The sequence below is a fragment of the Anabrus simplex genome, chromosome 7 (assembly GCF_040414725.1).
Source record: "Anabrus simplex isolate iqAnaSimp1 chromosome 7, ASM4041472v1, whole genome shotgun sequence".
Taxonomy (NCBI): domain Eukaryota; kingdom Metazoa; phylum Arthropoda; class Insecta; order Orthoptera; family Tettigoniidae; genus Anabrus; species Anabrus simplex.
This window is the reverse complement of record NC_090271.1, coordinates 156,050,126-156,066,778: the sequence shown is the minus strand read 5'-3', so window position 1 is coordinate 156,066,778 and position 16,653 is coordinate 156,050,126. Positions and strand designations below refer to the sequence as shown.

The 16,653-nt window shown below is 40.4% G+C and overlaps 1 protein-coding gene across 1 annotated transcript in view; it reads right to left on the bottom strand.

The window, feature by feature from the left end:
* The window catches only part of eIF6 (eukaryotic translation initiation factor 6), a 110,148-nt gene extending 94,154 nt beyond the window's left edge, over positions 1-15,994 (bottom strand). Inside the window, exon 1 of the mRNA XM_067150778.2 lies at positions 15,620-15,994. Coding sequence (XP_067006879.1) covers positions 15,620-15,726 — 107 coding nt within the window. The 5' untranslated portion in view covers positions 15,727-15,994. The remainder of the gene's footprint in view (positions 1-15,619) is intronic.
* Positions 15,995-16,653: the final 659 nt, after the last annotated feature.

Sequence of the window (16,653 nt, the reverse complement as noted above, 5' to 3'; positions counted from 1 at the left end):
CCAACCGCACCCCTGAAGAGTCAACCATGTGGTCTCAGTACCTCATTCCTGTATCTCACAGCATTAACAGTGTTCCTCGGACCACCCATGAAGATGTGCAGGTCCGTACGGCCATTCAACATGATTACACGTTATAATTCTCATGTTAGGTCCATATTGAAATGTATGTAAATACAAAGTATGTTACAAGTGTTATTTTTTATATCCACCTATTCAATACAAAGAGATCTTTTTAGAAATTAAATATTATTATAAAATGTTAAGGGACATGTTTCGCCCATATTAAGGGCATCATCAGCCTCAAATTCAAACCTGTATGGTGAAAAATCAGGATCCTGATTGCTCTTACAAGTCATAAAAAGATGATATCACTGTAGGTGTCTGTCCAAACGTACAAATTGTTAGAATGTCCTTGGCTAAAATTGCAGTATCAAGCTGCATGTCAAAAGTTCACACGATTATACTTTCCGAATCGTTGAAAAACTTGTTGGGGGTAGAGCAATAAACAGCTCAGTCTTTATAATGAAACAGAAATGTGCCTCCTTGAATACTCCTGTTAAGAGGATAAGAAAAAGCAAAGCTGATAAACTGTCACAGATGCCAATTTCGTATGTTGTGAAAAGACAACAGCCTTCTTAAGTGGCTGTTCAGCTGCCTATAGTCTATTTAACTGGCTGAAGGAGTGAAAGTCGAATGCGTTATGATAAGATAACTGTCTTCCTTAAGTAATTGTGGGAGCAAGGAAAAAGCATTCGGTTGTCTATAGATGTCTTTATCTTGTTTGAAGGAGCAAAAGTCGAAGGTTTATCGATGCTGATAGAGCTCTTTGGTGTTAAGTCTGTAACAAGAGGAGAGTGAATGCTCAGGAAGGTATTTTTGAAGAGAATGTGGGTTTAAAAATGTAAAACATGGAAAATGTATAAAACACTTACCCTTTCGTCTGTAAAGATGTAAATTAGTTATGGAAAGGTTAGTTGAAGAAAAACGTTATAGGTTCATGTACGAGTTTTCTGCGGATTTTTCGATGATACAGACCACTATCTGATCTGTAGTGAACTAAGTATCTCTAGGCCTAGGATAGAGAAAGCGAAATCTGTCTGCAAACGAATAAGGGCAGAAAATCTCCAGGACGAGGAAATTAGACGGAAATACATGGATATGATTAGTGAGAAGTATCAAACAGTAGACAGTAAGCAGGTTCAGGATATAGAAAGTGAATGGGTGGCATACCGGGATGCTGTAGTAGAAACAGCAAGGGAATGCCTAGGAACAACTGTGTGCAAAGATGGGAAAAGGCGAATATCATGTTGGAATGATGAAGTGAGAGCAGCTTGTAAACGTAAAAAAAAAAAGGCTAATCAGAAATGGCTCCAAACAAGGGCAGAGGCAGACAGGGATTTGTACGTACATGAAAGAAACAGAGCGAAACAAATAGTTGTTGAATCCAAAAAGAAGTCATGGGAAGATTTTGGTAACAACCTGGAAAGTCTAGGCCAAGCAGCAGGGAAACCTTTCTGGACAGTAATAAAGAATGTTAGGAAGGGAGGGAAAAAAGAAATGAACAGTGTTTTGAGTAATTCAGGTGAACTCATAATAGATCGCAGGGAATTACTGGAGAGGTGGAGGGAATATTTTGAACATCTTCTCCATGTAAAAGGAAATTATCCTGGTGGTGTTGCAAACAGCCAAGCTCATGGGGAGGAGGAAAATTATGTTGGTGAAATTATGCTTGAGGAAGTGGAAAGGATGGTAAATAAACTCCATTGTCATAAGGCAGCAGGAATAGATGAAATTAGACCTGAAATGGTGAAGTATAGTGGGAAGCCAGGGATGAAATGGCTTCATAGAGTAGTAAAATTAGCATGGAGTGTTGGTAAGGTACCCCAGATTGGACAAAAGCAGTAATTGCACCTATCTATAAACAAGGGAACAGGAAGGATTGCATCAACTATCGAGGTATCTCATTAATTGGTATACCAGGCAAAGTATTCACTGGCATCTTGGAAGGGAGGGTCCGATCAGTCGTAGAGAGGAAGTTGGATGAAAACCAGTGTGGTTTCAGACCACAGAGAGGCTGTCAGGATCAGATTTTCAGTATGCGGCAGGTAATTGAAAAATGCTACGAGAGGAATAGGCAGTTGTGTTTATGTTTCGTAGATCTAGAGAAAGCATTTGACAGGGTACCAAGAGAAAAGATGTTCGCTATACTGGGGGATTATGGAATTAAAGGTAGATTATTAAAATCAATCAAAGGTATTTATGTTGACAATTGGGCTTCAGTGAGAATTGATTATAGAATGAGTTCTTGGTTCAGGGTAATTACAGGGGTTAGACAAGGCTGTAATCTTTCACCTTTGCTGTTCGTAGTTTACGTGGATCATCTGCTGAAAGGTATAAAATGGCAGGGAGGGATTCAGTTAGGTGGAAATGTAGTAAGCAGTCTGGCCTATGCTGACGACTTGGTCTTAATGGCAGACTGTGCCGAAAGCCTGCAGTCTAATATCTTGGAACTTGAAAATAGGTGTAATGAGTATGGTATGAAAATTAGCCTCTTGAAGACTAAACTGATGTCAGTAGGTAAGAAATTCAACAGAACTGAATGTCAGAGTGGTGATACAAACCTAGAACAGGTAGATAATTTCAAGTACTTGGGTTGTGTGTTCTCCCAGGATGGTAATATGGTAAGTGAGATTGAATCAAGGTGTCTGAAAGCTAATGCATTGAGCTCGCAGTTGCGATCAACAGTATTCTGTAAGAAGGAAGTCAGCTCCCAGACGAAACTATCTTTACATCGGTCTGTTTTCAGACCAACTTTGCTTTACGGGAGCGAAAGCTGGGTGGACTCAGGATATCTTATTCATAAGTTAGAAGTAACAGACATAAAACTAGCAAGAATGATTGCTGGTACAAACATGTGGGAACAATGGCAGGAGGGTACTCAGAATGAGGAGATAAAGGCTAATTTAGGAATGAACTCTGTGGATGAAGCTGTACGCATAAACCGGCTTCGGTGGTGGGGTCATGCGAGGCGAATGGAGAAGGATAGGTTACCTAGGAGAATAATGGACTCTGCTATGAAGGGTAAGAGAAGTAGAGGTAGACGATGACGGCGATGGTTAGACTCTGTTTCTAATGATTTAAAGATAAGAGGTATAGAACTAAACGAGGCCACAACACTAGTTGCAAATCAAGGATTGTGGCGATGTTTAGTAAATTCACAGAGGCTTGCAGACTGAACGCTTAAAGGCATAACAGTTTATAAAGATAATGAATGTATGTATGTATGTATGTATGTATGTATGTATGTATGTATGTATGGAAAAATAAATAAAACAATCAAAGATGCCCCTACAACAATGGGAGTCAGTGATACAAAGCATATCAAGAGAGCTAAAAATGTGAAGTACCTCGGAGAGTGGATATCGGAGGACCTAAGTGAAACGATGGCTCTTGAACAAAGGAAAATAAAATTAGACAAGGCCTACCATTCCTGCAGAAAACAGTATGCCTCAAAGCATTTATCAAAGAATGTAAAACTGAGACACTATAATGCAGTAGTCAGACCATCAGTCCTCTACACACCAGAATGCCTATCCCTAACTAAAAGACCCCACAGAGCCCTGGAAGTGCAAGAATGGAAAATCCTGAGAAGAATAATAGGGCCAAGGATCCAACCAGATGGAAGGTGATGGTACGAACCACACAATGAGCTCTACCAACATCAAGAAAACCTCAGACTTTCTATGGACACCTATACAGAATGGATCCTAATAGATTATCCCGTAAGATCTTCAAGGTTGCTAACAAAGGCAAAGCTACTGGATTCCCCTGGACCAAACAAGTGGACAAAGATCTTGCAGAGCTTAATACTAATCAAGCTGCCATTACTGACAGGAATGCATACCGTTTAATGGTCAAAACTAAACCTTTCCTAACATCCCTTACATCAGCTAGCCACAAAGGAGCCGGGAATTGGTCAGAGGAGCGCAGGAAAGAATTCAGCGATTAAATGAAGGAATACTGGGCCAACAGGAATGCTCAAGAGGACACTAAAAACACAATCCAGTACGCTAAAAGGGGCAGACGACGACAAAAACACAGCTAGAACACAAGCATCGTGGTCCACAGATGGCCTAAATGCAAAGAAAGGAAAAAAAAACCAATCTGCCAAATTTTAAAGAAAATCACCAAAGGTGGTTTCTTAAAATATCTCCAGACTATTTTAAGGCAGAAACTGCAATGTCACTAATCAAAGATTTTGGTAGGTGATGCCTTGCAGAACTCTACAAATTTGTGCATAAATCAATTTCCAAAACTAGAAATAGTGCAACCCAGAACTCTGTCTTCTTGGCTATTTCTCTCAAAATGCTACCATTCAAAGAAATTTCTTGGTAAAGTTCACCCCCCACTTCCACTTTCATGCGCTTCGTGGTCCCTCTTTCTTTCGCCATTTACCATCATTCTCCATTTCTTCATCTGATTAGTTTTAACAGAGTATAAATAGACTTAGAGTTGAGCTGTTTAAGTGAACGGACTTGTTTTCCCAGCGTTCTAAAGGTGAATTTGTTTACCATGGGCTGCGTGTTAAAAATTAAATGGGCGAGGATAGGAATGTGGTATGGGCGGGTGAGGCCCTCCATCCTGTGAAGGTCTTTCCGGACCTTGTAATATGTGGTTCCTGACAGTTGTTACAGAGACCTTATTGGTTATTGGTGGCGAGTTGAACCCAGGACCTGCAGTGGAGTGTGATGTTCAGGCTCCCACAGCAGCGACAACAATGAAGTGTTCAACGTGTAGCAAGAACTTAAAGAATGGAATCAAGTGGGTGATGTGCTTAAAGTGGTTCCACTTCGACTGTGCTAAGGTGGGGAAAAAAAGACCGTCTGGCCAACTTTTGGTTTTGTAGAATTTCTGACACTGTGGAAAATATGAGGGAAGCAATCAAGGTTAGAGACTTGAAAATCGAAATCTAGAACAGAAGCTTGCAGAATTCGAACAGTGAAAGCACAGATAGAAAATATCATCAAAAAAGAACAAGGAAGCAGAACTTGATTATATTCCTACAGTTGACTCAGAGGTGGCAAGTGATTTGAATGTAAAAAATTCATGTAACATACTCATCGTGGGTGACTCGATGATACACTGGAGTGGTGATATTTCAAGGAGGACTGATGAAAAGGTACAGTGTTATCCAGGAATGAAAAGTGAACAGCTTTCTAAGCAGGTTGAAATAGTGGAAGATAACGAGATGCAAGTGTTAGTGCTTCATGTAAGGACTAAATCTTATAAGAAAGGTGTCAGTAGACTACTTAATGAAAGAAATGTATGAATCGGCCAGTGCAGCTAAGAAAAAGTTTAAGAATGCGATCATACTTAGCGGCGCAGTGCAAATGAAGGACGTACCTCAACAGCGGGTGAAGGCTTTGAACGTCCGGATGGACTGGGTGTGTCAGCAATTGGACTTGGTGTATGTGGAGACTGATTGTTGGATAGGAGACCAGGACTTCACGCGGGACGGACTGCACCTGAACAGGTGAGACTCCGAGTTAGGAAACCTGCACAAGAAAGTCATTTGAGTCGTGCCGGCAAGAATGAGGAAGACTGGAGCCAACGATGGACAACAAGCAGCCACATTATAGACTATGGAGGCAAGACTCAGACTACTGGAGCTGAACTGTCAAAAGCATGCAAAATAAAATTATTGAACTTTGGAATCTTACTGAAACATACGTTGTGGATATTGTAATTTGTTCAGTCATGGCTGAATGGGAATGTAACTAGTAGCAAACTAAATAAGGGTGCTTTCATTATATACAGAAGGAAGAGACAGTCTATAGGTGGCGGAGTATTTATCTGTCTAAATAGTTGTTTAAAATGGGTTGATGAGGATCATGAAATGCTGTGTGTGCAAATTATGGATCAAGGTACCGCCAACCCTTTTCAAATAATAGGAATATATAGGGCACCTAGTAACAACTTCTCGGTACTTGATAGACTCGACGATGTTACGTGTACAGGTAACAATATGCAGAAAAGTTTTATAACTGTAGGGGACTTAAATCTTCCGGACATAAATTGGTCTGGCGAGCCAGAAGTTGCCATTACATATCAGCCTGCCAAACCCACTGAAACACATCCACCAACTGACCCTATAAGCGATTATTCAACCCATTCATAACAGGGAGTGGCTGACAAAGTAATGAAATGAAATGGCTGTAAAGGAGTGGTATTACTAGTATCGGTCATACCTCGATAACTTTCATATCGTCAAAGGCAGGGATGAGACAGACAGCTCAATGAAAGTAACAAATTTATTCTAGCCCATACCAGAAGATACAGTGCACTGTAAACACTACATCTCGCTAGCAAAGGCATAATTAGGTATCCCTTAAACACTAAACTAGAAAATGAGTAAAGGTAAACCAGTAAAGTAAAGCTGACCCCTATAAATTCCAAGAGTTTCTATGGCAAATATTTCCTAGCTAGGTATCAGAATGCAGGCACATAAATGTAATGTGAGATAATTTCATTAAAACAAATCACAGCAAGTAGTGAAGATCAATAGAGCAATCGATAAGTCACTACTGCCCAGGTGGCAGATTCCCTGTCATTTCCCTAGCCTTTTCTTAAATGATTGCAAAGAAAATGGAAATTTATTGAACATCTCCCTTGGTAAGTTATTCCAATCCCTAATTCCCCTTCCTATAAACGAATATTTGCCCCAATTTGTCCTCTTGAATTCCAGCTTTATCTTCATATTGTGATCTTTCCTACTTTTAAAGACATCACTCAAACTTAGTCACCTACTGATGTCATTTCACGCCATCTCTCCAATGACAGCTCAGAACATCACTTAATACCAATATGGTTGGACCGTTATTGGACATTGTTGACAAATTTTATGAAGTATTGAGTGACATTGTGGCCAGCGTCAACAGCAAGGATAGGATAGTGCTAATGGGCGATTTGAATGCGAGAGTAGGAAATAGAACTGAATGATACGACAGGGTGATTGGCAAAAGTGGGGAAGATGTGTAAGCTAACGCGAATGGGAAGCGTTTGCTGGACTTCTGTGCTAGTATGGGTTTAGCAGTTGCAAATACATTCTTCAAGCATAAGGCCACCAAATCCATAATAGACTATATCTTAACAGACTTCAAATTCAGGAAATCTGTTAGGAATGTACGAGTTCTCTGGGGATTTTTGAATGATACAGACCACCATCTGATCTGTAGGGAACTAAGTATCTCTAGGCCTAGGACAGAGAAAGCAAAATCTGTCTACAAACGAATAAGGGTAGAAAATCTCCAGGACGAGGAAATTACACAGAAGAACATGGATATGATTAGTGAGAAGTTTCGAACAGTAGAGAGTAAGCAGGTTCAGGATATAGAAAGAGAATGGGTGGCATACAGGGATGCTGTAGTAGAAACAGAAAGGGAATGCCTAGGAACAACTGTGTGTAAAGATGGGAAAAGGCTAACATCTTGGTGGAATGATGAAGTGAGAGTAGCTTGAAAACTTAAAAAGAAGGCTTATCAGAAATGCCTCCAAACAAGGGCCGAGGTAGACAGGAAATTGTACGTACATGAAAGAAACAGAGCGAAACAAACAGTTGTTGAATCCAAAAAGAAGTTGTGGGAAGATTTTGGCAATAACCTGGAAAGGCTATGTCAGGCAGCAGGGAAACCTTTCTGCACAGTAATAAAGAATCTTAGGAAGGGAGAGAAAAAGGAAATGAACAGTGTTTTGAGTAATTCAGGTGAACTTACAATAAATCCCAGGGAATCACTGGAGAGATTAAGAGAATATTTTGAACATCTTCTCAACGTAAAAGGAAATCTTCCTGATGGTGTTGCGAACAGTCAAGCCCATGGGGAGGAGGAAAATGATGGTGAAATTACGCTTGAGGAAGTGGAAAGGATGGTAAATAAACTCCATTGTCATAAAGCAGCAGGAATAGATGAAATTAGACCTGAAATGGTGAAGTACAGTGGAAAGCCAGGGATGAAATGGCTTCATAGAGTAGTAAGATTAGCATGGAGTATTGGAAAGGTACCTTCAGAATGGACAAAAGCAGAAACTGCACCTATCTATAAGCAAGGGAACAGGACTGATTGCAACAACTATCGAGGTATCTCATTAATTGGTATACCAGGCAAAGTATTCACTGGCATCTTGGAAGGGAGGGTGCGATCAGTAGTTGAGAGGAAATTGGATGAAAACCAGTGTGGTTTCAGACCACAGATGGGCTGTCAGGATCAGATTTTCAGTATGCGGCAGGTAATTGAAAAATGCTGCGAGAGGAATAGGCAGTTGTGTTTTGTAGATCTAGAGAAAGCATATGACAGGGTAAGGAGGGAAAAGATGTTCGCCATACTGGGGGGACTATGGAATTAAATGTAGATTATTAAAATCAATTAAAGGCATTTATGTTGACAATTCAGCTGCAGTGAGAATTGATGGTAGAATGATTTCTTGGTTCAGGGTACTTACAGGGGTTAAACAAGGCTGTAATCTTTCACGCTGGCTGTTCGTAGTTTACATGGATCATCTGCTGAAAGGTATAAAGTGACAGGGAGGGATTCAGTTAGGTGGAAATGTAGTAAGCAGTCTGGCCTATGCAGACGACTTGGTCTTAATGGCAGATTGTGTCGAAAGCCTGCAGTCTAATATCTTGGAACTTGAAAATAGGTGCAATGAGTATGGTATGAAAATTAGCCTTTCAAAGACTAAACTGATGTCAGTAGATAAGAAATTCAACAGAACTGAATGTCAGATTGGTGATACAAAGCTAGAACAGGTCGATAATTTCAAGTATTTAGGTTGTGTGTTCTCCCAGGATGGTAATATAGTAAGTAAGATTGAATCAAGGTGTAGTAAAGCTAATGCATTGAGCTCGCAGTTGCGATCAACTGTACTCTGTAAGACGGAAGTCACCCCCAGACAAAACTATCTTTACATCGGTCTGTTTTCAGACCAAATTTGCTGTACATGAGCGAAAGCTGGGTGGACTCAGGATATCTTATTCATGAGTTAGAAGTAACAGACATGAAAGTAGCGAAAATGATTGCTGGCACAAACAGGTGGGAACAATGGCAGGAGGGTACTGGAATGAGGAGATAAAGGCTAATTTAGGAATGAACTCTATGGATAAAGCTGTATGCATAACCCGGTTTCAGAGGTGGGGTCATGTGAGGCGAATGGAGGAGGATAGTTTACCTAGGAGAATAATGGACTCTGTTATGGAGGGTAAGAGAAGTAGAGGGAGACTAAGACGGCGATGGTTAGACTCAGTTTGTAATGATTTAAAGATAAGAGGTATAGAACTAAATGAGGCCACAGAACTAGTTGCAAATGGAGGATTGTGGCGATGTTTAGTAAATTCAGAGAGGCTTACAGACTGAACGCTGAAAGGCATAACAGTCTATTATGATTATGTATGTATGTATGTGTATGTATGTATGTATGTATGTATGAAAATGCCATATGTTGTCCTTGTCCCAGTACATTGCATGTCTAGTAAATTACAGTATTCATTCGTGAAGTATTACTTTTACTATTGCTAAGTTATTAAACAGAGAATGGAAAACACCAGGGAAAACAGCAGAATTAAGTTTTATCATAAGAGGAATGTACATACATAATCATTATAGACTGTTATGCCTTTCAGCGTTCAGTCTGCAAGCCTTTGAATTTACTAAATGTCTCCCCAATCCTCGATTTGCAACTAGTGTTGTGGCCTCATTTAGTTCTATACCTTTTATATTTAAATCGTTAGAAACCGACTATCGTCACCTTGGTCTAGGTCTACCTCTCTTACCCTCCATAACAGAGTCCATTATTCTCCTAGGTAACCTATCCTCCTCCATTCGCCTCACATGACCCCACCACCGAAGCCGGTTTATGCGTACAGCTTCATCCATGGAGTTCATTCCTAAATTAGTGTTTCTCCCCTCATTCCGAGTGCCCTCCTGCCATTGTTCCCACCTGTTCGTACCAGCAATCATTCTTGCTACTTTCATGTCTGTTACTTCTAACTTACGAATAAGATATCCTGATCCATCCAGCTTTCATTCCCGTATAGCAAAGTTGGTCTGAAAAAAGACTGATGTAAAGATAGTTTTGTCTGGGAGATGACTTCCTTCTTACAGAATACAGTTGATCGCAACTGCGAGCTCACTGCATTAGCTTTACTACACCTTGATTCAATCTCACTTACCATATTACCATCCTGGGAGAACACACAACCCAAATACTTGAAATTATCTACCTGTTCTAGCTTTGTATCACCAATCTGACATTCAGTTCTGTTGAATTTCTTACCTACTGACATCAGTTTAGTCTTTGAAAGGCTAATTTTCACACCATACTCATTGCACCTATTTTCAAGTTCCAAGATATTAGACTGCAGGCTTTCGGCACAATCTGCCATTAAGACCAAGTCGTCAGCATAGGCCAGACAGCTTACTACATTTCCACCTAACTGAATCCCTCTCTGCCATTTTATACCTTTCAGCAGATGATCCATGTAAACTACGAACAGCAAAGGTGAAAGATTACAGCCTTGTCTAACCCCTGTAAGTACCCTGAACCAAGAACTCATTCTACCATCAATTCTCACTGAAGCCCAATTGTCAACATAAATGCACACAGCCTAACCACCCAAAAGCTGGTTCTATTCCTCGGTACCCTGCCATATGCTTTCTCTAGATCTACGTAACAAACACAACTGCCTATTCCACTCGTAGCATTTTTCAATTACCTGTCACATACTGAAAATCTGTTGTGGGAAAAGAAATTAAGAGAGGACGAAAACAGAAAGATTCATGTAGCTAGTAGTAAGAAGATGTATGTGGAGGTGTCCTAGAATCTATGACATAGTTGAAGTCTAGGAAGTACCTTAAATGCAAAGTTTATATAATGATTACAGTTAAGTTTTTTTGAGTTTCAATTTGACATTTGAGTGCTGCCTTTTGGCGGAGGCTAAGTGAATTAATAAACAGCCAATCATAGGCAGTCAATTGGTCTGATAGAGTGCATTAGACTCTAGTTCCGGTTACCAGTGTTGTCGATCTGTTGTTTACTGTAATCACGTGCTATCAGCTGTGTGTGCTGTGTGTTATATTGTGCTCAGTTGTTTTTGCGGTCTTTGTCAGTTCACTCGGTTATTCTTGACGAAGCACCAACAATGGCGGCTAGAAATAATGAGTTGATTGAGTGCTTGAAGGAGCACAATATTTTGGTTAGTGATGACTTAAGAAGGGGCATCTCATGCATGTTGTGAAACAAAACAAGCCCCAGTATCCAGTTTACATGGTGGATGAAACAACCAGGAGGGATGGGCATAAATTTGTTCGCCTTCCACCATACCTTTGCGATTTTAATGCCATAGAATTTATTTGGGCCCAATTGAAGGATTATGTAGATGCGAATAACCAACTCTTCACAGTTCTGGAAGATGTTAAGACTTCTCTGGGAAACCGTAGGCCGTGTAAGCGCAGGTTGTGAGAGACAATCCGAGAAGCTTGGGAGAGGGAGAGTATCACAGACGATTATGTTGAAGACACTGCAATCTCCTTACGGTCAAGCAAAAGTGAAACCTCAACTAACGATGACAATGCCGAAAGTGACTCAGAAAAGAGTGGTATATTCCCTTTGTAGGATTTTTTCCTTCCTCAGGAGGAAATGAATTGATTAGCAATGCAAGTTGTTCTAGATAGTGAGTAGAAATTTCATTTTCTTGCGTTTTATCTGTTTTTATCTTATAGCCTTTGGGCCTATCCTAAATATGTTGTGTGTTGTTAATAATCTTATGTGAGTTACGCTTGTTGCTACGAAGATTTTTTTCCTATTTGCTTTACGTCGCACCAACACAGATAGGTCTTATGGCAACGATGGGACAGTAAAGGCCTAGGAATGGGAAGGAAGCAGCCGTGGCCTTAATTAAGGTACAGCCCCAGGATTTGCCTGGTGTGAAAATGGGAAACCACGGAAAACCATCGTTAGGGCTGCCGACAACGGGGGTTCGAACCCACTATCTCCCGGATGAGAGCTCACAGCTGCACGATCCCAACCGCATGACCAACTCGCCCAGTGCTACAAAGAATAATTGATTCTGGACCTATTTTCGAATATATACATTTCTGTTCGTGCTATATGTTGCCCCACTGGTAATCCACCTACAAGTTTGACCACTTTGTGATTATGAAGTAAAGTGATAGAGACAAGAAGATTGAGCCTCAGTCATACACTTGTAATAAAGTAATGCACAGAAATTGGTGAAAATTATCCTTGGAAGCAAGTGGTAACCTGTGCAAAAACTGTGACGTGTTGCTAAATAATATGTCATACCTGTCTTCACCCTCATTTTAATTTAGAGTTTCATTCAATTTACTTTACCAAAAAGTAGAGAGAAATCCCTGATTTTGAAAAAAGTAACAATACGGATGAGTTTTTCTTTTTATTGCATATTAGGAAAGTGTTGTTTAGCCCTGTACCCTGATATACCCGTTCAGGTGACCGAGTGAGGTTTTGAAATGTCTATTATCTACCAAATAATTCCTAGTCATAGAGTACAGTACAGTTAAGATATGCACACAGTCAAACAAATATGATATTGAACCACATGCATGAGGATGAATAGGAGCTTAAAAAAAAACTAAAATGAGTGCATGCTATTATAAGATATTCAGCAGGGAGTGACGAGATAAACAGCAGAGAATTAAGATCCTCACATTGCTGGATAGCAGAGAGGGGGAGAGATAATGGGTGTGCAGGAGCGACGGCCTATGGCAGGGCTCGGCTGCCTGAATCTGTTGGAAGACTCGGTCAGCCGACCAAGGGCTCGCCGCTCGGACATACGTCCATTGTAGGGACTGCTATAGTTAGCTTTTTTTTTTTCCTTTTGCCTTGTTACCGAAGACTTATTCAATAGCGGTTTTTATCTTTTCATTATTTACATCTTGTTTTGATTGTATTGTGGGTGCCTTCTATACGTTTTCCTTTTGGGTTGTTCTCTTTTATTTCCCTGTAAAGATTTATTTGGTTGAAAAACTGTATAATCTGGAGAAATAAATAAATCTACTACTACTATTATTATAAGATATTCAGATTTAATATTTTATTAGGCTTAATTTTAATTATTATCAAAATATATAATTAAATAAAATATAAGCCTATAACAACAAGTATTATAATAAGAAGAAGGTGTGCTCAGTTGAGCATCTTAGTCCTTACTGTAGTCTGTAATCGACTACGTTCTTTTCGTGCACTTTAGTACGTGGTATGTGTCACAATTTTTGCCGCACAGCACACACACGCAATCTACGTCTGGTTTGTGAAATCGCTTGTTAATACACAGCTTGTAGTGAAAGCCGTGTACTGAAAGTCTGGCTATCACACGTCTTTGCTTCTGGATTTCTCCGGTCCAGGACTTTTCCACTATAGCAGGTGAGCTGTAGAATTCCAGCTGTATTTTTTCCCTTTTTTATTTCAGTTCCTTAGTAGCTCTTGATATGGTCCTGTTGATGGTAGGTGGTGTTGGGTCCTCATGTCCTCTATGAAGTAGGTTTCTCCCATCATCTCATATAGAAGTCGTGAGGGGGCTGTCTTCCCTACTCCCATTGCTCTTTTCATGTACATCGCCTTCACCTTTTCAATTTTGGTTAATTCACCTATTTTTAACTTTTCCCAGATGATCTGTATGCCGTAGGTGATGATCGGGGCTATTGCACTTCTAAATGGTGCTGATCACCGTGCTGATGGACAGGTTCCTGATATTATTTATGTAGTATATTGCCCCGATTGCTGCCTCTGTCCTTTCTTCTATGTGACGACTGTATGATGATGCTGTTGTTTGCAGTGTAACCCCTAGATATTTGAATTTGTTAACTCTCTCTAGTGTATTGCCTGAAAACACAATTTTGTCAGTCGCTGCTGCTTTTCCACCCTTCCTAAAAGTCAACTGTACAGTTTTCTCTTGGTTTATATTGACATCATTTTCCCTGGCCCAATTCTCCAGCTTGTTAATTGCTTCTTATAGTTCTGTCCTTATAGGAGACCCGATCAACATGTCATCTGCATATAGAATTAGAGTTGTATTCGAGTTCTCCTTAATGATTTTCGTTATGTCTGCTGTATAGATGTTAAATAGTGTAGGACTGATAGGGTCCCCCTGTAATACCCCATTTGTTTGAATAATCCGTTTCAATGTTTCCACGTTGTTATTTATACATATGTAGTTATACTTTAAGAGATCTTCTGTTCTCCTTGCAAGTGGGTGGTCCTTTCCAATCATTCCTTTAAGTTTCTCAATAAGCTTCTTCCTGTTTACCAGGTCGAACGCTTTCCTGTAGTCTACAAATACAAATACAGCATAAGCATACAAGTATTAGGCATTAGTACAGCCCGTAGACCGGCGTAATTTTTAATGTTACAAGCGAGTGGAATTAGTGAAATCTTACTTGGAGAGCGTCTCAGAGGAGAGGTGTGTTCTTTGCGATGTCCAGGAACCCACCATCCCACCCCAAGAAGTATATTTACTTTTATAACCTAATAAAGATTATTACACGCCATGCTCATTTCTGAAGTAGGTACTTGTATTCTTATTGGCCAATGTAAAGTGGCACGTGATCTCCTTCCCGTCAAGTATGTTGATGATAATCCGTTACCAACCGCAGCACAATAAAAGCGCAAGTCGTATACGAAACTAGGGGCCTAACGCCGCTTCGCGGCTTCTAACCGCTCAAACCAATGGTCTTGTCCACGGCAAGAATCCTAACCGTCCAGACCAATGATCTTATCCATGGCAAGAATCCTAACCATCCAGACCAATGGTCTTTCCTTGATCCTATCCTAACCGTATATGAAACTAGGGGCCTAACGCCGCTTCACGGCTTCTAACCGTCCAGACCAATGGTCTTGTCCACGGCAAGAATCCTAACCGTCCAGACCAATGGTCTTGTCCACGGCAAGAATCCTAACCGTCCAGACCAATGGCCTTGCCTAGATCCTATCCTAACTGTATACGAAACTAGGGGCCTAGCGGCTTCTAACCGCCCAGACCAATGGTTTTATCCACGGCAAGAATCCTAACCGTCCAGACCAATGGTCTTGCCTAGATCCTATCCTAACTGTATACGAAACTAGGGGCCTAGCGGCTTCTAACCGCCCAGACCAATGGTTTTGTCCAAGGCAAGAATCCTAACCGTCCAGACCAATGGTCTTGTCCACGGCAAGAATCCTAACCGTCCAGACCAATCGTCTTCCCTAGGTCCTGTCCTAAACCATCGGCAACCATTTCTTGTTTCCAGTTCAATTTTACTCCATTACTACCTCAAATATTTCTGAAACTGAAATACGAGCATTGCTACATTAAAATTCTAAAACGTAAAGCAATTAAAATCGTTCTCTCTCGTGAAAAACTCTAACTCTTAAATTTTGTGGCCAATTCCACTCGATTTCAAAATGTCAATTCATCATCTTAATTGTCAAATATTATTACACTAACTAATTATATCTCCCGAAACAAAGACTGACTTACTATACTGTTAATCTGAAAATATGAAGCAGATCTTAAGATACCTTTCACAATGAAATATAAATCACTGCTACTAACCTGTAAAAGTTTTCTGAACCTCCAATTGCAACCAGACAATAGGAGTTTGTCAGCTTGGAAAAAACACCAACTTCGTTATTGTTTTCGAACTGAACACGAAAAGCCATTTTACAAGATTAAAGACAGATAACTTGAAAATTAGTTGTATCGGCCAGAGTAGTCCAATCGAGAGACAACGCCCCAATGAACTATGAATGAATGAGCAAAATTAGACGGGCTACAGCTTTATAAAGGAGTAGTAGACAGCAAATTTCAGATGATTACATCTATTGCGCAAGATAAATCAACACGTGCACAATACACGGAATCCTATGAATGATACACATTCTTCTTTTACTTCCTCTTCATGTGGGAAATTTTATGGGCTTCGCGATTGCATGATATGCCAATGTAAAACGTCTCCACAGAATACAGACATAAGACACGGCCAAATAGATCACACGGAGAGCGCGATGCGGAATAATTACAGCGACTCATCAACTCGGCTATGCTCAAAAAATATTCTTGTTCTCCTTCTATTACGGTACTTAATTTACGTATTTATCCATCACTAGCTGATGTACCCGTGCTTCGCTACGGGATTCTCAGAAAGACTGGCTTTATCGTTAACTCAAGTCAGCATCGGTCTTTACAAAAACGTCAGTAGGAACGTAGCGATTAAAAGCAATGCTATGATATAAAATACTCGATCAAATGAAAAACTGCACATTTTCTCACTTTTAACGAACAATTCTACGGTGCCGATCTAACAGTCCAAATTTCCAGAGCTGGAATGACCAGGCCGCAGACAGCGTGAACACTTCTCTGTCATTATTCCGTTAAATATACACACTTCCCATTCCAATCAGTGACTCAGAGTAGGGATTGAATAGCTCGAATGCTATGATGAACCAGTGTGTTACGTACCAGCAGTATCGGAAATGAAATGGCGTATGGCTTATAGTGCCGGGAGTGTCCAAGGACATGTTCGGCTAGCCAGGAGCAGGTCTTCCGATTTGACTCCCATAGGCGACCTGCGCGTCGCGATGAGGATG